General features: G+C 47.0%; 1 protein-coding gene across 1 annotated transcript in view; it reads right to left on the bottom strand.

Annotated features, from left to right (window-relative positions):
* Positions 1 to 1,081: 1,081 nt before the first annotated feature.
* Positions 1,082 to 24,301, bottom strand: part of LOC139393333 (ELKS/Rab6-interacting/CAST family member 1-like) — a 300,021-nt gene continuing 276,801 nt past the window's right edge. The window contains exon 18 of the mRNA XM_071141918.1: positions 1,082 to 1,269. Within this exon, the coding sequence (XP_070998019.1) occupies positions 1,105 to 1,269 (165 nt within the window). The 3' untranslated portion in view covers positions 1,082 to 1,104. The remainder of the gene's footprint in view (positions 1,270 to 24,301) is intronic.

The raw sequence follows: 24,301 nt of genomic DNA, 5'->3' as shown, positions 1-24,301 counted from the left end.
GAGACTAGGGGGCAGTATTTTGATGTTTGGATGAAAAACGTACCCAAATGGAACTGCCTATTTCTCAGGCCCAGAAACTAGAATATGCATATAATTGGCAGATTAAGATAGAAAACACTCTAAAGTTTCCAAAACTGTCAAAATAGTTTTTCTGAAACCTCTCTGTTCCATTGCATTCCTTCCCTCCATTTAAATGTATATCAACCAGATTCCTTTCCCTATGGCTTCCACATGGTGTGAACAGTCTTTAGACATAGTTTCAGGCTTTTATTCTGAAAAATGAGCGAGAATGGTAACATCGCGTCAGTGGATAGCTGTGTGTCCCCAGAGTTTTGCATGCGCGAGCAGCTTGGAGCAGACCTTCTCTCTCTCTCTCCTATTGAAAAAGCTACCGCCCGGTTGAAATATTATTGATTATTTATTCTAAAAACAACCTTGAGGATTGATTATAAAAAACGTTTGACATGTTTCTACGAAGTTTACGGATACTATTTGTATTTTTTGTCTGCCCGTCGTGACCTGCACGAGCCTGTGGATTACTAAACAAAACGCGCCAACCAAATGGAGGTTTTTGGATATAAAAATAATCTTTATCGAACAAAAGGAACATTTATTGTGTAACTGGGAATCTTGTGAGTGCAAACGTCCGAAGATCATCAAAGGTAAGCGATTAATTTGATTGCTTTTCTGACTTTTGTGACCAATCTACTTTGCTGCTAGCTGTTTGTAATGTTTTGTCTGCTGAGAGAGATATCCTCACATAAACGCTTGGTTTGCTTTCGCCGTAAAGCTTTTTTGAAATCTGACACGCCAGGTGGATTAACAACAAGCTAAGCTGTGTTTTGGTATATTGCACTTGTGATTTCATGAAAATTAAATATTTTTCGTAATTTAATTTGAATTTGGTGCTCTGCAATTCAGCGGATGTTGACGAAAATGATCCCGCTAACGGGATGGGTGCGCCAAGAAGTTAAAGATGGAATCAACACAATAAATAACTTCAATATTCTTATCTAAAATGAAGCAGTCCACGGCGGGACCTCATGAATAAAAGGGTGTGTCTGTCTACCCTCAGCGTGATCAGGTGTATATATATTATCTCTCTTACTTCATCTCCAGCACCTCCTCCAGGTGTTTCCTGCGTTCTGCCCTCAGTGTGGTCAGGTGGGCCTCCTTCTCAGCCAATGACTGCTGGGTAGAGGACAGCTTGGCCTGCATGGACTCCAGCTCCAGTTTCACCTTCCCCATGGCCGCAAGCAGCTCCTCCATCTGCCACAAAGATGATGATACACACACACACAGACAGGGTGGGATGGAAAGAGGGACAGAGAGAGGGACAGAGAGAGGGACAGAGAGGGACAAAGAGGGGGACAGAGAGGGAAAGAGACGGGGACAGAGAGGGACAGAGAGAGGGACAGAGAGGGGGACAGAGAGGGACAGAGAGAGGGAAAGGGAGGGGGACAGAGAGGGACAGAGTGAGGGACAGAGAGGGGGATAGATAGGGAGACAGAGAGAGGGAAAGAGAGGGGGACAGAGAGGGACAGAGAGGGGGATAGATAGGGAGACAGAGAGGGTGATAAATAGGGGGACAAAGAGGGACAGAGAGAAGGATGAGTGTGAAGAGAAAAGACCGATACGAGGAAGAAAACAGAGGAAGAAACACAAACATATGTAAAATAAGGAAAGAGGACAACAGGAGGAAGTGATGCAGACAGACAGATGGACAGTGGACAAGATGGATGGAGAGCGAGAGGTGAGAGATGACAGGCAGAGAGAGGACAGTATCCCACGGCAACACGGAGAGAGAGAAGGAGTGAAGTGGTGAGAGGAGACAAAGAAGGTGAGAGTGAGGAAGAGAGAGAGAGAGAGAGAGAGAGAGAGAAAGGAGGGGGAGAGAGAGAGAGAGAGAGAGAGAGAGAGATGGAGAAAGGAGGGGGAGAGGAGGGAAGGAGACAGGACAGTGAATGTAGATAATGAGGTTGTGTAGGGGAGAGTTGAAGACACACAGGGAGAGAGAGAAACCAGGAATCAGAGGAGACCACTGATAGTAGTCTCAGTATTAACAGATATTGACCTACAGTGTCCCACTCTGTGTGTGTGTAAACGTTAGTGTGTGTGTAAACGTTAGTGTGTGTGTGTTTAAAAGTATATAACATACTGTAACAATGAAAGCTACTTTAAGGATGAAAAATAAAGTCCTTCTATGTTCTCCCTATAGTGCTCTCCCTCCCTCCCTCCCTCCCTCCCTCTGTTTCCATCCTCCCTCTCATTCCATCATGTCACATTGTTAGTAACCAGAGGAGCGTAGGAGAGTTGTATACAGGGAGTAAATCACTGTGCTATGGCAGGTTTATGTATTGGACAGAGGAGGACGGTTGGAGGAGGATGGAGGAGCTTGGTTCTGGGTGTTTCTCACGGGCTGGAGAATGCTGCGGTTTACCCCGAGACCGGCCTGGAGAGGGAAGAGAGAGGGAGAGAGAGACCTGTGGCTAGCGGCTTCAACGCCCCGGAGTGGTCAGGCTATCCTATACCCCACTACCCCTACCCCTCTCTCCTTTCTCTCTCACTCTCTCTCTCCTCTCTCTCCATCCCTCTCTCTCTCCTCTCTCTCCATCCCTCTCTCTCTCCTCTCTCCCCATCCCTCTCTCTCTCCTCTCTCCCCATCCCCTCTCCCTATCCCTCTCTCTCCCCATCCCTCTCTCTCTCCTCTCTCCCCATCCATGTCTCTCCCCCTCCCCCTATCCCTCTCCCCATCCCTCTCTCTCTCCCCCCTACCTCTCTGATCTCCAGTGGCTCGTATATTTTCCCATAAAGCCAGTCCTAAGAGGTCCTTTCAGCCTCAACACCTAGCTCCGCTCTGGGGACTGGATCACTTTACAGTCTGTATGTACAACAGTAACACTGGAAACCCTGCTGCTCCCTCTGACTGTGGTCATGGTGTAGTCGTATCAGCCCTCTAGATCAGACATCCTCTCAGGCTGAATACATGGACAAACGGTGCATTCAGAAAGTAGTCAGACTTTTTCCACATTTTGTTACATTACAGCCTTATTCTAAAATGAATTACATTGTTTATTTTTTCCTCATCAATCTACACACAATACCCCATTATGATATCACCATACCCCATAATGACATCACAATACGCCATGATGACATCACAATACCCCATGATGACATCACAATACCCCATGATGACATCACAATACCCTATAATGACATCACAATACCCCATAATGACATCACAATACCCCATAATGACATCACAATACCCCATGATGACATAATAAAAAAATATATATACATTTGCAAAAAACAACAGTTGTTGCTTTGTCGTTATGGGGTATTGTGATGTCATTATGGGGTATTGTGATGTCGTTATGGGGTATTGTGATGTCGTTATGGGGTATTGTGATGTCGTTATGGGGTATTGTGATGTCGTTGTGGGGTATTGTGATGTCGTTATGGGGTATTGTGATGTCGTTGTGGGGTATTGTGATGTCGTTGTGGGGTATTGTGATGTCATTATGGGGTATTGTGATGTCGTTATGGGGTATTGTGATGTCGTTGTGGGGTATTGTGATGTCATTATGGGGTATTGTGATGTCGTTATGGGGTATTGTGATGTCGTTGTGGGGTATTGTGATGTCATTGTGGGGTATTGTGATGTCGTTGTGGGGTATTGTGATGTCGTTATGGGGTATTGTGATGTCGTTATGGGGTATTGTGATGTCGTTATGGGGTATTGTGATGTCGTTATGGGGTATTGTGATGTCGTTATGGGGTATTGTGATGTCGTTGTGGGGTATTGTGATGTCGTTATGGGGTATTGTGATGTCGTTGTGGGGTATTGTGATGTCGTTGTGGGGTATTGTGATGTCATTATGGGGTATTGTGATGTCGTTATGGGGTATTGTGATGTCGTTGTGGGGTATTGTGATGTCATTATGGGGTATTGTGATGTCATTATGGGGTATTGTGATGTCGTTATGGGGTATTGTGATGTCGTTGTGGGGTATTGTGATGTCGTTGTGGGGTATTGTGATGTCATTATGGGGTATTGTGATGTCGTTATGGGGTATTGTGATGTCGTTATGGGGTATTGTGATGTCGTTGTGGGGTATTGTGATGTCGTTGTGGGGTATTGTGATGTCATTATGGGGTATTGTGATGTCGTTATGGGGTATTGTGATGTCGTTGTGGGGTATTGTGATGTCGTTATGGGGTATTGTGATGTCGTTGTGGGGTATTGTGATGTCGTTGTGGGGTATTGTGATGTCGTTATGGGGTATTGTGATGTCGTTATGGGGTATTGTGATGTCGTTGTGGGGTATTGTGATGTCGTTGTGGGGTATTGTGATGTCGTTATGGGGTATTGTGATGTCGTTATGGGGTATTGTGATGTCGTTATGGGGTATTGTGATGTCGTTGTGGGGTATTGTGATGTCGTTGTGGGGTATTGTGATGTCGTTATGGGGTATTGTGATGTCGTTATGGGGTATTGTGATGTCGTTATGGGGTATTGTGATGTCGTTGTGGGGTATTGTGATGTCGTTGTGGGGTATTGTGATGTCGTTATGGGGTATTGTGATGTCGTTGTGGGGTATTGTGATGTCGTTCTGGGGTATTGTGATGTCGTTATGTGGAATTGTGATGTCGTTATGGGGTATTGTGATGTCGTTGTGGGGTATTGTGATGTTGTTATGGGGTATTGTGATGTCGTTATGGGGTATTGTGATGTCGTTATGGGGTATTGTGATGTCGTTGTGGGGTATTGTGATGTCGTTATGGGGTATTGTGATGTCGTTGTGGGGTATTGTGATGTCGTTATGGGGTATTGTGATGTCGTTATGGGGTATTGTGATGTCGTTGTGGGGTATTGTGATGTCGTTATGGGGTATTGTGATGTCGTTATGGGGTATTGTGATGTCGTTGTGGGGTATTGTGATGTCGTTGTGGGGTATTGTGATGTCGTTATGGGGTATTGTGATGTCGTTATGGGGTATTGTGATGTCGTTATGGGGTATTGTGATGTCGTTGTGGGGTATTGTGATGTCGTTGTGGGGTATTGTGATGTCGTTATGGGGTATTGTGATGTCGTTATGGGGTATTGTGATGTCGTTATGGGGTATTGTGATGTCGTTATGGGGTATTGTGACGTCGTTGTGGGGTATTGTGATGTCGTTATGGGGTATTGTGATGTCGTTGTGGGGTATTGTGATGTCGTTATGGGGTATTGTGATGTCGTTATGGGGTATTGTGATGTCGTTGTGGGGTATTGTGATGTCGTTATGGGGTATTGTGATGTCATTGTGGGGTATCGTGATGTCGTTGTGGGGTATCGTGATGTCGTTATGAGGTATTGTGATGTCGTTGTGGGGTATCGTGATGTCGTTGTGGGGTATCGTGATGTCGTTGTGGGGTATCGTGATGTCGTTGTGGGGTATCGTGATGTCGTTGTGGGGTATCGTGATGTCGTTATGAGGTATTGTGATGTCGTTGTGGGGTATCGTGATGTCGTTATGGGGTATTGTGATGTCGTTATGGGGTATCGTGATGTCGTTATGGGGTATTGTGATGTCGTTATGGGGTATTGTGATGTCGTTATGGGGTATTGTGATGTCATTATGGGGTATTGTGATGTCATTATGGGGTATTGTGATGTCATTATGGGGTATTGTGATGTCGTTATGGGGTATTGTGATGTCGTTATGGGGTATTGTGATGTCGTTATGGGGTATTGTGATGTCGTTATGGGGTAGTGTGATGTCGTTGTGGGGTATCGTGATGTCGTTATGGGGTATTGTGATGTCGTTGTGGGGTATCGTGATGTCGTTATGGGGTATTGTGATGTCGTTATGGGGTATCGTGATGTCGTTATGGGGTATTGTGATGTCGTTGTGGGGTATTGTGATGTCGTTATGGGGTATTGTGATGTCGTTATGGGGTATCGGGATGTTGTTATGGGGTATTGTGATGTCGTTATGGGGTAATGTGATGTCGTTATGGGGTATTGTGATGTCGTTATGGGGTATTGTGATGTCGTTATGGGGTATCGTGATGTCGTTATGGGGTAATGTGATGTCATTATGGGGTATTGTGATGTCATTATGGGGTATTGTGATGTCGTTATGGGGTATTGTGATGTCGTTATGGGGTATCGTGATGTCATTATGGGGTATCGTGATGTCATTATGGGGTATTGTGATGTCGTTATGGGGTAATGTGATGTCTTTATGGGGTATTGTGATGTCGTTATGTGATGTCGTTATGGGGTATTGTGATGTCGTTATGGGGTATTGTGATGTCGTTATGGGGTATTGTGATGTCGTTATGGGGTATTGTGATGTCGTTATGGGGTATCGTGATGTTGTTGTGGGGTATTGTGATGTCATTATGGGGTATTGTGATGTCATTATGGGGTATTGTGATGTCATTATGGGGTATTGTGATGTCATTATGGGGTATTGTGATGTCGTTATGGGGTATTGTGATGTCGTTATGGGGTATTGTGATGTCGTTATGGGGTATTGTGATGTCGTTATGGGGTATCGTGATGTCGTTATGGGGTATCGTGATGTCGTTATGGGGTATTGTGATGTCATTATGGGGTATTGTGATGTCATTATGGGGTATTGTGATGTCATTATGGGGTATTGTGATGTCATTATGGGGTATTGTGATGTCGTTATGGGGTATTGTGATGTCATTATGGGGTATTGTGATGTCATTATGGGGTATTGTGATGTTGTTATGGGGTATTGTGATGTCGTTATGGGGTATTGTGATGTCATTATGGGGTATTGTGTGTAGATTGATGAGGAACATTTTTTTATTTAAATCCATTTTAGAATAAGGCTGTAACGTAACAAAATGTGGAAAATGCGAAGGGGTCTGAATACTTTCTGAATGCACCGTGTTTACACTGACTGGACAACATATATGAACACCTGCTGTTTCCATGACTGCACGGTACATATACTCATATTGAGGCTGATATACAGCCAACTGTACCGTACACAGACTCATATTGAGGCTGATATACAGCCAACTGTACTGTACACAGACTCATATTGAGGCTGATATACAGGCAACTGTACCGTACACAGACTCATATTGAGGCTGATATACAGCCAACTGTACCGTACACAGACTCATATTGAGGCTGATATACAGGCAACTGTACCGTACACAGACTCATATTGAGGCTGATATACAGCCAACTGTACCGTACACAGACTCATATTGAGGCTGATATACAGATATACAAGTTGGTACTGTTAGGTACAGCTCTAGGATCAGCTTACGCTCCCCAAACACCTCATCCAGGTAGAAGTTGGTACCGTTAGGTACAGCTCTAGGATCCGCTTACACTCCCCAAACCCCTCAGGGAGGAAGAGCAACAGTAACCATAGAGATGGAGTTGCTGTGAAACCAGAGGTGAAAACCAACTTGGTGCATCAAGGCTCTCATCAAGGGTGCTTCCCTCTGCTGGCTGGTCAGAGTGTGGCGTTCAGCCTGGGAAAGCGTTCAGCGCAGCATCAGGCCGCCCTCATAACTCACTGTGTTAATGTACTCCTCTGAGCCCCAACCAGCCTCTATACTGAGCTCAGAGAGGCCCTGCGTTATGAAACGCTACACACACAGATTTATGTCCCTCTGTTTTCCTGTCTCTCTCTCTTCACCTCTTCCTTCTGGCCTCCTTCTTCCTTTGTTACTTCTCTCTCTTTCTGTCTCGTATCTCTCTCTCTCTTTCTGTCTCGTATCTCTCTCTCTCTTTCTGTCTCGTATCTCTCTCTCTCTCTCTCTTTCTCTCTCTCTCCTCTCTCTTCACCTCTTTCTCTGGCCTTACTCCTCCCTCATTCTCTCTTCTGGCCTCCTTCTTCCTTCCCTTGTTACTTCTCTCTCTCTCTTTATGCTTCATGTCTCTCTTTATGCTTCGTGTCTCTCTTTGTTTCGTGTCTCTCTTTCTGTTTCGTGTCTCTCTTTCTGCTTCGTGTCTCTCTCTCTCTTTCTGTTTCGTGTCTCTCTTTCTACTTCGTGTCTTTCTCTCTCTTTCTGCTTCGTGTCTCTCTCTCTCTTTCTGCTTTGTGTCTCTCTCTCTTTCTGCTTGGTGTCTCTCTCTCTCTTTCTGCTTCGTGTCTCTCTCTCTCTTTCTGCTTTGTGTCTCTCTCTCTCTTTCTGTTTCGTGTCTCTTTCTCTCCCTCTTTCTGTTTCGTGTCTCTCTCCCTCTTTCTGTTTCGTGTCTCTCTTTCTGCTTCGTGTCTCTCTCTCTCTTTCTGCTTCGTGTCTCTCTTTCTGCTTCGTGTCTCTCTCTCTTTCTGCATCGTGTCTCTCTCTCTCTTTCTGCTTCGTGTCTCTCTCTCTCTTTCTGTTTCGTGTCTCTCTCTCTCTTTCTGTTTCGTGTCTCTTTCTGCTTCGTCTCTCTCTCTCTTTCTGTTTCGTGTCTCTCTCTCTCTTTCTGTTTCGTGTCTCTCTTTCTGCTTCGTGTCTCTCTTTCTGCTTCGTGCCTCTCTCTCTCTTTCGTGTCTCTCTTTCTGCTTCGTGTCTTTCTCTCTCTTTCGTGTCTCTCTTTCTGCTTCGTGTCTCTCTCTCTCTTTCGTGTCTCTCTTTCTGCTTTGTCTCTCTCTCCTTCTCCCCCCCTTCCTTCCTTTGTTATTTCTTTCTCTTTCTGTCTCGTATCTCTCTCTCTCCTTTCACCTCTTTCTCTGGCCTCCTTCCTCATAATCTCTCTCTCCCTCTTCTCTTTCCTCTACTACTCTGTCGTTACTAAGTATCTGTGGTGAAACCAGAACCCTGAAATGGGTCAGTGAGAAGACTGTTCCTGTGCCGATTTATGCTTTTCAATATTCTCATGGACGCCCAAAACACAGGGTTGATTTGACACACACACACACACACACACACACACACACACACACACACACACACACACACACACACACACACACACACACACACACACACACACACACGCTATGGCTGGATTCCTCTTTTTCTTCGTCTCCATTTTCAGCTAAAACAGATTCTGTCAGAATTGAATCTGGTTTGAGGTGAAGAGGTCACATCTTCAACAAATAAATCTCTGGGAGTTTCTAGGAACCTGATAGACTGTGGCTGCGCTCCAAATGGTAGACTATTCCCTATATAGTGCACTACTTTAGACCAGAGCCCTATTCCCTATATAGTGCACTACTTTAGACCAGAGCCCTATTCCCTATATAGTGCACTACTTTAGACCAGAGCCCTATTCCCTATAGAGTACACTACTTTAGACCAGAGTCCTATTCCCTATATAGTGCACTACTTTAGACCAGAGGCCTATTCCCTATATAGTGCACTACTATAGACCAGAGCCCTATTCCCTATATAGTGCACTACTATAGACCAGAGCCCTGTTCCCTATATAGTACACTACTTTAGACCAGAGCCCTATTCCCTATATAGTACACTACTTTAGACCAGAACCCTATTCCCTATATAGTACACTACTTTAGACCAGAGCCCTATTCCCTATATAGTGCACTACTTTAGACCAGAGCCCTATTCCCTATATAGTACACTACTTTAGACCAGAGCCCTATTCCCTATATAGTGCACTACTTTAGATCAGGACCCATAGGGAATAGGGGGCCATTTGGGACAGTTCCGGCATGTTAAATGAAAAGCCACATAACACCTCCCATGTGGAGGGTAACACCAGGCTAGAGGCATGCGAGGCCACCACGTCTGCCCCAGGAGGAGAGCCCTGCCCTGGGGAAAGGAGACAGGAGAGCTGCCTGTCTGCCTGGGGCCTCTGGGGGGGGGGGGGGGTCTCCTCTCTCTGTTCCACACAGACAAATACAGAAGAGTACATTCAGCAGAGTGGTGTGGAGATAACAGGACTGTAGTCAGAGAGACCAGAGTGGTGTGGAGATAACAGGACTGTAGTCAGAGAGACCAGAGTGGTGTGGAGAAAACAGGACTGTAGTCAGAGAGAACAGAGTGGTGTGGAGATAACAGGACTGTAGTCAGAGAGACCAGAGTGGTGTGGAGATAACATGACTGTAGTCAGAGAGACCAGAGTGGTGTGGAGATAACAGGACTGTAGTCAGAGAGACCAGAGTGGTGTGGAGATAACAGGACTGTAGTCAGAGAGACCAGAGTGGTGTGGAGATAACAGGACTGTAGTCAGAGAGACCAGAGTGGTGTGGAGATAACAGGACTATAGTCAGAGAGACCAGAGTGGTGTGGAGATAACAGGACTGTAGTCAGAGAGACCAGAGTGGTGTGGAGATAACAGGACTGTAGTCAGAGAGACCAGAGTGGTGTGGAGATAACAGGACTGTAGTCAGAGAGACCAGAGTGGTGTGGAGATAACAGGACTGTAGTCAGAGAGACCAGAGTGGTGTGGAGATAACAGGACTGTAGTCAGAGAGACCAGAGTGGTGTGGAGATAACAGGACTGTAGTCAGAGAGACCAGAGTGGTGTGGAGATAACAGGACTGTAGTCAGAGAGACCAGAGTGGGTGGAGAACTTCCACCCTTTCCACCGTTCTCCCATCCCACTATGCCTAACTAAAGGGATTATGCTGACACACACACACACACACACACACACACACACACACACACACACACACACACACACACACACACACACACACACACACACACACACACGCACACACGCACACACACACACACACACACACAGCGCTGAGAGGAGTCAGTGTAACTCACCAGAGAGAGCAGGTAGATAGAGGGAGAGGTACAGTAGTTATAACCAGTCAGTAACCAGCCAACACTATCTCTCTGCCCTCACTGTGCTATCACTATCTCTCTGCCCTCACTGTGCTATTACTATCTCTCTGCCCTCACTGTGCTATCACTGTCTCTCTGCCCTCACTGTGCTATCACTATCTCTCTGCCCTCACTGTGCTATCACCATCTCTCTACCCTCACTGTGCTATCACTATCTCTCTGCCCTCACTGTGCTATCACCATCTCTCTCCCCTCACTGTGCTATCACCATCTCTCTGCCCTCACTGTGCTATCACCATCTATCTACCCTCACTGTGCTATCACTATCTCTCCCCTCACTGTGCTATCACTATCTCTCTGCCCTCACTGTGCTATCACTATCTCTCCCCTCACTGTGCTATCACTATCTCTCTGCCCTCACTGTGCTATCACTATCTCTCTGCCCTCACTGTGCTATCACTATCTCTCTCCCCTCACTGTGCTATCACCATCTCTCTGCCCTCACTGTGCTATTTCTATCTCTCTGCCCTCACTGTGCTATCACTATCTCTCTCCCCTCACTGTGCTATCACTATCTCTCTGCCCTCACTGTGCTCTTTCTATCTCTCTGCCCTCACTGTGCTATCACTATCTCTCTACCCTCACTGTGCTATCACCATGTCTCTCCCCTCACTGTGCTATCACTATCTCTCCCATCACTGTGCTATCACTATCTCTCTGCCCTCACTGTGCTATCACTATCTCTCTGCCCTCACTGTGCTATCACTATCTCTCCCCTCACTGTGCTATCACTATCTCTCTGCCCTCACTGTGCTATCACTATCTCTCTGCCCTCACTGTGCTATCACTATCTCTCTCCCCTCACTGTGCTATCACCATCTCTCTGCCCTCACTGTGCTATTTCTATCTCTCTGCCCTCACTGTGCTATCACTATCTCTCTCCCCTCACTGTGCTATCACTATCTCTCTGCCCTCACTGTGCTCTTTCTATCTCTCTGCCCTCACTGTGCTATCACTATCTCTCTACCCTCACTGTGCTATCACCATGTCTCTCCCCTCACTGTGCTATCACTATCTCTCCCATCACTGTGCTATCACTATCTCTCTGCCCTCACTGTGCTATCACTATATCTCTCCCCTCACTCTGCTATCACTATCTCTCTGCCCTCACTGTGCTATCACCATCTCTCTGCCCTCACTGTGCTATCACCATGTCTCTCCCCTCACTGTGCTATCACTATCTCTCTCCCCTCACTGTGCTATCACTATCTCTCTGCCTTCACTGTGCTATCACTATTTCTCTCCCCTCAATGTGCTATCACTATCTCTCTCCCCTCGCTGTGCTATCCCTATCTCTCTCCCCTCACTGTGCTATCACTATCTCTCTCCCCTCACTGTGCTAGTGTACACTGGGCTGAGCTAAGCTATTGGCTGGTTGTAATTCCTGACCCCTGCTCTGTAGCGTAGCTATTACCACAACCTACTGCTCAATATCACTAGACATCATGTTTCTCTGATAGACAGACAGAAGTGGAGGAGTGGAAACAAGAGGGGAGGAGAGAGGATGTGAGGGAGGAGAGAGGAGGGAAGTGGAGGAGAGAGGAGGAGAGAGGATGTGAGGGGAGGAGAGGGGAGGGGAGAGGAGGGGAGAGGAGGAGAGAGGAGGGGAGGGGAGGAGAGAGGAGGGAAGCGGAGGAGAGAGGATGTGAGGGGAGGGGAGAGGAGGGAAGCGGAGGAGAGAGGATGTGAGGGGAGGAGAGATGATGTGAGGGGAGGGGAGAGGAGGAGAGAGGATGTGAGGGGAGGAGAGAGGAGGGAAGCAGAGGAGAGAGGATGTGAGGGGAGGAGAGAGGATGTTAAGGGGAGGAGAGAGGAGGAGAGAGGATGTGAGGGGAGGAGAGAGGATGTGAGGGGAGGAGAGAGGAGGGAAGCAGAGGAGAGAGGATGTGAGGGGAGGAGAGAGGAGGGAAGCAGAGGAGAGAGGATGTGAGGGGAGGGGAGAGGAGGAGACCGGAGGGGAGGGGAGGGGAGGGGAGGGGAGAGTAGGCGAGAGGAGGGGAGGGGAGGAGAGAGGATGTGAGGGGAGGGGAGAGGAGGAGAGAGGAGGGGAGGGGAGGAGAAAGGATGTGAGGGGAGGAGAGAGGAGGGAAGCGGAGGAGAGAGGATGTGAGGGGAGGAGAGAGGAGGGAAGCGGAGGAGAGAGGAGAAGAGAGGCTGTGAGGGGAGGGGAGAGGAGGCGAGAGGAGGGGAGGGGAGGAGAGAGGATGTGAGGGGAGGAGAGAGGAGGGAAGCGGAGGAGAGAGGAGGAGAGAGGATGTGAGGGGAGGGGAGAGGAGGAGAGAGGAGGGGAGGGGAGGAGGAGAGAGGAGGGAAGCGGAGGAGAGAGGAGGAGAGAGGATGTGAGGGGAGGGGAGAGGAGGTGAAAGGAGGGGAGGGGAGGAGAGAGGAGGAGAGAGAGGAGGAGAGACAGAGTAGTGGTAACATCTGTGCCATAATGAGACACACTAGGTATCCTTAGCTGCACCACTGTGGGCATTCTCAGGATAGTTCATTTGGTTTTATAATGATGGTTTTATAATAATTCATTTGTATTCATTTTATTCACAGGTTTTTGAAGAGAAAGGAGGAGGTGGGAAGATGTTCATTTGACACACACATACACATCCACACTGAGGCCCCCTAAGGCTAAGCCTTCTCATTAAAGCGGTGGGGATTCTGATGCTCTCATCTCTCAGTGGGAACACTTACAAAATGACTCACCGCCCTCCCATTCACCTCCCACTGTACCCCACCATCTATGTACCTTATAGTCCTGTACCTTACTGTTCTATCCTGTACCTTACTGTACTGTACCTTACTGTCCTGTACCTTACTGTACTGTCCTGTACCTTACTGTCCTGTACCTTACTGTACTGTCCTGTACCTTACTGTACTGTACCTTACTGTCCTGTACCTTACTGTCCTGTACCTTATAGTCCTGTACCTTACTGTCCTGTCTTGTACCTTACTGTTCTGTACCTTATAGTCCTGTACCTTACTGTACTGTACCTTACTGTACTGTACCTTACTGTACTGTACCTTACTATACTGTCCTGTACCTTACTGTACTGTCCTGTATCTTACTGTCCTGTACCTTACTGTCCTGTCCTGTACCTTACTGTCCTGTACCTTACTGTCCTGTACCTTACTGTCCTGTACCTTACTGTCCTGTCCTGTACCTTATAGTCCTGTACCTTACTGTCCTGTACCTTACTGTCCTGTACCTTATAGTCCTGTACCTTACTGTTCTGTACCTTATAGTCCTGTACCTTACTGTTCTGTACCTTATAGTCCTGTACCTTACTGTCCTGTACCTTACTGTACTGTCCTGTACCTTACTGTCCTGTACCTTACTGTTCTGTACCTTATAGTCCTGTACCTTACTGTTCTGTATCTTATAGTCCTGTACCTTACTGTCCTGTACCTTACTGTACTGTCCTGTACCTTACTGTCCTGTACCTTACTGTACTGTACCTTACTGTACTGTCCTGTACCTTACTGTCCTGTACCTTACTATACTGTCCTGTACCTTACTGTCCTGTCCTGTACCTTACTGTCCTGTACCTTACTGTACTGTCCTGTACCTTACTGTCCTGTACCTTATAGTCCTGTACCTTACTGTCCTGTACCTTACTATACTGTCCTGTACCTTACTGTCCTGTACCTTACTGTCCTGTACCTTACTGTCCTGTCCTGTACCTTCCTGTCCTGTACCTTACTGTCCTGTCCTGTAACTTACTGTCCTGTACCTTACTGTCCTGTACCTTACTGTCCTGTCCTGTAACTTACTGTCCTGTACCTTACTGTCCTGTACCTTACTGTCCTGTCCTGTACCTTACTGTTCTGTATCTTACTGTCCTGTACCTTACTGTCCTGTCCTGTACCTTACTGTACTGTACCTTACTGTACTGTCCTGTACCTTACTGTCCTGTCCTGTACCTTACTGTCCTGTCCTGTACCTTACTGTACTGTACCTTACTGTACTGTCCTGTACCTTACTGTCATGTCCTGTACCTTACTGTTCTGTACCTTACTGTTCTGTACCTTACTGTTCTGTACCTTACTGTACTGTCCTGTACCTTACTGTACTGTCCTGTATCTTACTGTCCTGTACCTTACTGTTCTGTCCTGTACCTTACTGTCCTGTATCTTACTGTCCTGTACCTTACTGTCCTGTCCTGTACCTTACTGTCCTGTACCTTACTGTCCTGTCCTGTACCTTACTGTACTGTACCTTACTGTACTGTCCTGTACCTTACTGTCCTGTCCTGTATCTTACTGTCCTGTACCTTACTGTCCTGTCCTGTACCTTACTGTCCTGTACCTTACTGTTCTGTCCTGTACCTTACTGTCCTGTACCTTACTGTCCTGTACCTTACTGTCCTGTACCTTACTGGTCTGTACCTTACTGTCCTGTACCTTACTGTTCTGTACCTTACTGTACTGTCCTGTACCTTACTGTACTGTCCTGTACCTTACTGTTCTGTCCTGTACCTTACTATACTGTCCTGTACCTTACTGTTCTGTACCTTACTGTACTGTCCTGTACCTTACTGTACTGTCCTGTACCTTACTGTACTGTCCTGTACCTTACTGTACTGTCCTGTACCTTACTGTTCTGTCCTGTACCTTACTGTACTGTACCTTACTGTACCTTACTGTTCTGTCCTGTACCTTACTGTCCTGTACCTTACTGTCCTGTCCTGTACCTTACTGTCCTGTCCTGTACCTTACTGTCCTGTCCTGTACCTTACTGAGAGGAGAGGAGAGGAGAGGAGGGATAAAGGAGAGGAGAGAGGGATAGAGGAGAGAGGGATAGAGGAGAGGAGAGAGGGATGAGGAGAGGAGAGGAGAGGAGAGGAGAGGAGAGGAGAGGAGAGGAGAGGAGAGGAGAGGAGAGGAGAGAGGGAGGGAGAGCGTGTGTCCCTCACTGCCAGGAGGTCAGATAGCATTACCACAGACAACCCTATTTCCTAAGACCTGATCCCAGACCTAAAACCCTCTTCCTGTAAATGGCCTTAAGGCACCCACAATACCTCTGGATTTGAACCAGCCAACCCAAGCTGAGCTTAACACAAGATGAAAAATGGCTCCCATAACATTATGTGGACAAGACACAGCTAAATAAGCTGGAGATATGAATCAGCTATAGATGGTTTATGTCCACGATGCCCAGAGCTTTAAACCCAGAGCTTTAAACCTGTATATATCATGCACTGTCTTTGTCTAACCTTGACCAGGGTGGGAGATACATATGATAGGGAGACTCAATGTAGTAGCACACAAACACACACCAGACGCACCCCCACACAGACATGCACACACACACACACACACACACACACACACACACACACACACACACACACACACACACACACACCAGACGCACCCCCACAAAGACATGCACACACACACACACATCCCCCTACACACACACACATCCCCCTACACACACACACACACACACACACACACACACACACACACACACACACACACACACACACGCACACACACGCACACACACACACACTGTTGTGCTGTAACAGTATCGTCCCACTAATCCTGCTTTCCTAATGACTGGTACCGAGACAGTGAGACATGGCTCAGCTAATGAAGAGCTTATGCCTGATTTTCCCCTGCGGTCCCATTCCAGTCAGTCTTAAGGCGTTTTACAGGAAGAGGGGCTTTAGCAGCAGGTTCTAGATCAGATTTAACAGTCCGCCTTAAAGACCCTTAAAGACAGGAAAATATCCAGCATTGTTCATTGACAAAGAGGAAGAGAGGGGACAAAAGGTCATACCTTTCCTCCTCAAGGTGTTGAGAGGGGGAGAAGAGGAGAGGGTATTCTTGGCTGTTTCATGAGGTGTGTGTGTGTGATCCTACTGGCAAGTGTCTTCTCTGACATTTTTAACATCTCCCTGTCTGAGTCTGTAATACCAACATGTTTCAAACAGACCACCATAGTCCCTGTGCCCAAGGAAGCGAAGTTAACCTGCCTAAATGATTACCACCCCGTAGCACTCGCGTCGGTAGCCATGAAGTGCTTTGAAAGGCACATCAACAGCATCCATACCCTAGACCCACTCCAATTTGCATACCGCCCCAACAGAGCCACATATGATTCAATCTCTTTTGCACTCAACACTGCCCTTTCCCACCTGGACAAAAGGAACACCTATGTGAGAATGCTGTTCATTGACTACAGCTCAGCGTTCAACACCATGGTACCCTCAAAGCTCATCACTAAGCTAAGGACCCTGGGACTGAACACCTCCCTTTGTAACTGGATCCTGGACTTCTGACAGGCTGCCCCCAGGTGGTGAGGGAAGGCAACAACCCGTCTGCCACGTTGATCCTCAACACTGGGGCCCCTCAGGGGAGTGTACTTAGTCCCCTCCTGTACTACCTGCTCACCCATGACTGCGTGGCCAAACACGACTCCAACACCATTATTAAGTTTGCTGGCGACACAACAGTGGTAAGCCTGATCACCGACAACGATGAGACGGCCTATAGGGAGGAGACCAAAGACCTGGCCGTGTGGTGCCAGGACAACAACCTCTCCCTCAATGTGAGCAAGACAAAAGAGCTGATCGTGGACTACAGGAAAAGGCGGGCCGAACAGGCCCCCATTGACATCGACGGGGCTGTAGTGGAGCGGGTCGAGAGTTTCAAGTTACTTGGTGTCCACATCAACAACAAACTATCATGGTTCAAACACACCAAGACAGTCATGAAGAGGGCACGACAAAACCTTTTCCCCCTCAGGAGACTGAAAAGATTTGGCATGGGTCCCCAGATCCTCAAAAAGTTCTACAGCTGCACCATCGAGAGCCTCCTGACCGGTTGCATCACCGCCTGGTATGGCAACTGCTCGGCATCTGACCGTAAGGCTCTACAGAAGGTAGTGTGAACGGCCCAGTACATCACTGGAGCCAAGCTTCCTGCCACCCAGGACCTATATAATAGGCGTGTCAGAGGAAAGCCCATAAAATTGTCAGAGACTCCAGTCACCTGTTTTCTCTGCTACCGCACAGCAAGCGGTACTGGTACGCCAAGTCTAGGACCAAAAGGCTCCTTAACAGCTTCTACCCCCCAAGCCATAAGACTGCTGAACAATTCATTAAATGGCCACCGGACTATTTACATTAACCTTTCCCTGCTATGAGAGAAGAAACAGAGAGAGTAACAAGAGACAAAGAAGAAATAACAGAGAGAATATGGTGAGCACAACAATATTTTACACAAAAGCAGCATCAGCAAAAACGGTAAATTGGTGTTCCATATGGCAGAACATGGAGTTCCATATGGCAGAACATGGTGTTCCATATGGCAGAACATGGTGTTCCATATGGCAGAACATGGTGTTCCATATGGCAGAACATGGAGTTCCATATGGCAGAACATGGTGTTCCATATGGCAGAACATTGAGTTCCATATGGCAGAACATGGAGTTCCATATGGCAGAACATGGTGTTCCATATGGCAGAACATGGAGTTCCATATGGCAGAACATGGTGTTCCATATGGCAGAACATGGTGTTCCATATGGCAGAACATGGTGTTCCATATGGCAGAACATGGAGTTCCATATGGCAGAACATGGAGTTCCATATGGCAGAACATGGAGTTCCATATGGCAGAACATGGTGTTCCATATGGCAGAACATGGTGTTCCAAATGGCAGAACATGGTGTTCCATATGGCAGAACATGGTGTTCCATATGGCAGAACATGGTGTTCTAAATGGCAGAACATGGAGTTCCATATGGCAGAACATGGTGTTCTAAATGGCAGAACATGGAGTTCCATATGGCAGAACATGGTGTTCCATATGGCAGAACATGGTGTTCCATATGGCAGAACATGGTGTTCCATATGGCAGAACATGGAGTTCCATATGGCAGAACATGGTGTTCCATATGGCAGAACATGGTGTTCCATATGGCAGAACATGGTGTTCTAAATGGCAGAACATGGAGTTCCATATGGCAGAACATGGTGTTCCATATGGCAGAACATGGTGTTCCATATGGCAGAACATGGAGTTCCATATGGCAGAACATGGAGTTCCATATGGCAGAACATGGAGTTCCATATGGCAGAACATGGAGTTCCATATGGCAGAACATGGAGTTCCATATGGCAGAACATGGAGTTCCATATGGCAGAACATGGCGTTCTATATGACAGAACATGGTGTTCCATATGGCAGAACATGGAGTTCCATATGGCAGAACATGGAGTTCCATATGGCAGAACATGGAGTTCCATATGGCAGAACATGGCGTTCTATATGACAGAACATGGTGTTCCATATGGCAGAACATGGAGTTCCATATGGCAGAACATGGTGTTCCATATGGCAGAACATTGAGTTCCATATGGCAGAACATGGAGTTCCATATGGCAGAACATGGTGTTCCATATGGCAGAACATGGAGTTCCATATGGCAGAACATGGGGTTCCATATGGCAGAAACACAAACATTTGTTTTCGTTTGCTCTTTCCACTTTAATCATAAAATACAGACAGGTATTGGCAACGTCTGAATTACTCTCTCTCTCTACAGCCAAACACACAAACGCCTCCACCCTCACACTGCCCCCTGCAGCATTTCATAAGAACTGCAGCCTCCCCTGCTTATTGTACAGAGGTCTTCCTGAACCAAGGTCAGTTTTGCATTACACCCTAATACTGAAGTTTAGCATTTGATGTGAGTAAACTGATCTTAGGCCAACCACTACCTAGACCGTTTCCCCCCCACTAGTTGATATGAACCTGACAGGCTCAGCTTTAAAAGAGCCCTGTATGTCTGTGCCAAGTGAAACCATGTCAACACGATGTATGGTGTCCTATACATTACCTGTCAACCACAAGTCTATTATTTATGAAGCATGAACACTCCGTTGAGCACATTACTACTGATCTGTTATAATGGGATTCATACACATTACTACTGATCTGTTATAATGGGATTCATACATATTACTACTGATCTGTTATAATGTGATTCATATATATTACTACTGATCTGTTATAATGGGATTCATACACATTACTACTGATCTGTTATAATGGGATTCATACACATTACTACTGATCTGTTATAATGGGATTCATATATATTACTACTGATCTGTTATAATGGGATTCATACACATTACTACTGATCTGTTATAATGGGATTCATACAGATGTAGGATCTTAATTTGATCATCCTGTTGCAGGACAACTTTTCTCTGAAGTTTGTAATTTTCACTTAGAAATGTCAGACTTCCACCAGAGACTCTGGGTTCGAGCCCAGGCTCTGTCGCAGCCGGCCGCGACCGGGAGGTCCATGGGGCGACGCACAATTGGCCTCGTGTCGTCTGGGTTAGGGAGAGTTTACACGCTGATCAGGTCGCCGGGTGCACAGTGTTTCCTTCGACACATTGGTGCGTCTGGCTTCCAGGTTGGATGCGCGCTGTGTCAAGAAGCCGTGTGGCTTGGTTGGGTTGTGTTTCGGAGGACGCATGGCTCTCGACCTTCGTCTCTCCCGAGTCCGTAAGGGAGTTGTAGCTATGAGACAACACAGTAACTACTAACAATTGGACACCACGAAATTGGTGAGAAAAAATGGGTAAAAAAAAGAATAATGTATGAACCCCTACAGAAATTTCCTTCATTATAATTCACACAATGATTCACATTTCCTGTTGCTGCAGGGTTATTTTCATGTTGTAGCAATCTGGCTCAAATTAAGATCCTAAATCTGTATGGGCTGTCCAAACTTTCACACATTCCATAACACACACACGTGTGCATACACACACACACACAGATACTCGCACACACACTAACACCTTCTGATTCAAACATGACTATTCATCTCCACGTTTGCATGTGTCGGTACGGAGTCGAAGATCCGGAGATCAGAAGTCTCTCTTTCAGAAGGCTGAACCAGCTAGCATATTTATAGAGCTAAACCACACCTCAAGGGGGAGAGAGAGAGAGAGAGAGAGAGAAGGAGAGGGAGAGAGAGAGAGAGAGGGGAGAGAGAGAGGGGGAGAGAGGGAGAGAGAGAGAGAGAGAGAGGGGGGGGGGAGAGAGCGGGGGAGAGAGAGAGGGAGAGGGAGAGAGAGGGGGAGAGAGGGGAGAGAGAGAGTGAGAGAGAGAGAGAGAGAGAGAGAGGGGGGGGGGGAGAGGGGGAGAGAGAGCGGGGGAGAGAGAGAGAGGGAGAGAGAGAGAGAGAGAGAGAGAGGGAGAGAGAGGGGGAGTGAGGGGGAGAGAGAGAGAGAGAGAGAGGGAGAGAGAGAGAGAGAGAGAGAGAGAGAGAGAGGAGAGGCCTAAGTTAAAAAGACTAGGTAAACTTTACAGTGGTCTCTTCAGTGTTGAGGACTCTTCATAAGTCTTCCTTTTAGGGGGACAGTGAGTAAAGTCTACCCAAGAACAGAGCATCATTTTAGGGGAAGAGTCGGGATTACCTTCCCTAAGAATGGATCATCCTTCTGGGGAGGAGAGAGTGGACAGCCTCCCTAAGCACGGACGGATGGACGGTGCTTTGTAAAGGGAAGAGTCTCTGAGAGGACCGAGTACTCCGGGGAAACACTGTTTGTGATTTTCTCCCAAACTACGATGCAGATGCATCCTCTGAGGGAAATATGAAACATGAGCAGATGGGACACATGTTTGGCAGATATGACCAGGAGATGTTATGAGTTTAGACCTAAACCATAAATCACACCGTAATTAATTAAAATCCCCCAAGAGATGAAGACACGAAATGGAATGAAGGCACAAAGTAGACTGGGACATTTGTAACATTTGAACCAAAATAAAAGCAGTTTAACAAGCAGGTCAAAAAGAGTCATCAGCAGTAGAAGCAGTCAGAAGAAATGTAATGTTCATAGAAGAGAAAGCGTTTCATACCTTGCACCACTTAATGCCGGTGTGGTTGGAGTCATGCAAGTACTTCTACACAGCACAGGCAGTGAGTAGCAGAGAAGACAGAGAGAAGAGAAGACAGAGAGAAGAGAAGACAGAGAGAAGAGAAGACAGAGAGAAGAGATTATAGAAAATGCAGAAGCAAAGCAGACAGGAGAGAACATAACAGAAGATACAAACAGAACAGAGAACAGAAGATACAAACAGAACAGAGAACAGAAGATAGAAACAGAACAGAGAACAGAAGATAGAAACAGAACAGAGAACAGAACAGAAGATAGAAACAGAACAGAGAACAGAACAGAGAACAGAAGATAGAAACAGAACAGAGAACAGAACAGAGAACTGAAGATAGAAACAGAAGAGAACAGAGAACAGAACAGAGAACAGAAGATAGAAACAGAACAGAGAACAGAAGATAGAAACAGAACAGAGAACAGAGAACAGAACAGAGAACAGAAGATAGAAACAGAACAGAGAACAGAAGATAGAAACAGAACAGAGAACAGAAGATAGAAACAGAACAGAGAACTGAGAACAGAAGATAGAAACAGAACAGAGAACAGAGAACAGAACAGAGAACAGAAGATAGAAACAGAACCGAGAACAGAGAACAGAAGATAGAAACAGAACAGAGAACAGAGAACAGAACAGGGCTGGAAAGAGATGGGAACAGCATGGGACAGGACAGGGCAGGGCTGGAAAGAGATGGGGACAGCATGGGACAGGACAGGGCAGGGCTGGAAAGAGATGGGGACAGCATGGGACAGGACAGGGCAGGGCTGGAAAGAGATGGGAAGGAGAGAGAGGGCGAGACGTCTCCTCATCCCGGTCAACATTAGGGAGCGAGAGAACGAGGGAGAAAGAGGGAAAGAGGCAGAGAGATAGAGCCTGGCCTTTCTTAGGTCTTGTTTCTACAGTGCGCGTTATGAATTGTGTCATAGGACTGCTGAGTCATGTCTGGAGGGAGGGGAGGGGACGTATATATTTTCATGTGGTCTTGGGCAAACGGTTTCACTGGGCCCGCTTGAGCGACCCAGTCCTCTTCACACAGCCAGGCCGTAAATCCACAACCCACTGAGTGATCCGTGTCACCAAACACACAGCACAGAGGAGACTGTGTGATGGAAATACCCCTGGTCCATGTGTGTGTGTGTGTGTGTGTGTGTGTGTGTGTGTGTGTGTGTGTGTGTGTGTGTGTGTGTGTATATATATAGTGTGTGTGTGTGTGTGTGTGTGTGTGAGTGTGTGTGTGTGTGTGAGCGTGTGTGTGTGTGCGTATATAGTGCGTGTGTGTGTGTGTGTGTGTGTGAGCGTGTGTGTGTGTGCGTATATAGTGTGAGTGTGTGTGTGTGTGTGTGAGCGTGTGTGTGTGTGCGTATATAGTGTGTGTGAGTGTGTGTGTGTGTGTGTGTGTGTGTGTGTGTGTGTGTGTGCAGTCTATGTTCCCTTAATTACCTAGGCTCATTACATGGGCAGGGTGAGTGGGTTTGGCAGCTCCACACATCATGAGGACAAGTACCAAAATAAGGAGTGCCTGTCTCTGTCCTCCTCGTATAGAGGGGAAAGGGGTCTCTTCAGCTCAGCGGAGGCGTGCTGCGCTGCTCTGCTGGGCTGTATAAATAGTGGATGACTCTAACGGATGTCCAATACTTCACCAAGAGCCTCAGACTTTACAGTAACACTTAGAAGAGATCTGTCGTAGGCCAGACGCTGTTTCAACTGGCCGTGGAGAATCACTACTGTTTCTTCAGTAGAGCCACTTATGTCCTGTGTCAGTGGCTACAGGCTGCAAATAGGATTCCATTGTTATTGTGACTCCTATTTTATTTGATATTATATTTTGGTTTGTTTCTGTTATTGTCTGATGCCTTGGTGGGGGGTGTGGAGGAGGGGGGGGGGGGTAAAGGACTGGGGATGTTGTAGTGTTATGGTTGTCAATGTTTCTGTTCTCAAACCTGAAAACATAAAGTATATATACAACAGGAGGAACACCAGAGACAGAGAGAGGATGGAGAGAGGATGGAGAGAAGGAGGAAGAGAGGATGGAGAGAGGATGGAGAGAGGATGGAGAGAGGTTGGAGAGAGGATGGAGGAACACCAGAGACAGAGAGAGGATGGAGAGAGGATGGAGAGAAGGAAGGAGAGAAGGAGGAAGAGAGGATGGAGAGAAGGAGGAAGAGAGGATGGAGAGAGGATGGAGAGAAGGAGGAAGAGAGGATGGAGGAACACCAGAGACAGAGAGAGGATGGAGAGAAGGAAGGAGAGAAGGAGGAAGAGAGGATGGAGAGAAGGAGGAAGAGAGGATGGAGAGAAGGAGGAAGAGAGGATGGAGAGAGGATGGAGGAACACCAGAGACAGAGAGAGGATGGAGAGAGGAAGGAGAGAAGGAAGGAGAGAAGGAAAGAGGATGAAGAACACCAGAGACAGAGAGAGGATGGAGAGAGGATGGAGAGAGGATGGAGAGAGGATGGAGAGAAGGAGGAAAAGAAGAGAAACAAACAGAGCAGGATGAGTGTGTGAAGGTCTGGCAGGGGGGGGCGTGGCCTTAATGAACCCTGGGTAATGCTCACTATGATTATGTA

Source organism: Oncorhynchus clarkii, chromosome 33 (assembly GCF_045791955.1).
Source record: "Oncorhynchus clarkii lewisi isolate Uvic-CL-2024 chromosome 33, UVic_Ocla_1.0, whole genome shotgun sequence".
In the NCBI taxonomy this organism is placed as follows: domain Eukaryota; kingdom Metazoa; phylum Chordata; class Actinopteri; order Salmoniformes; family Salmonidae; genus Oncorhynchus; species Oncorhynchus clarkii.
The sequence above is the reverse complement of the archived record's forward strand: the minus strand, read 5'-3'. Positions and strand labels throughout refer to the sequence as shown.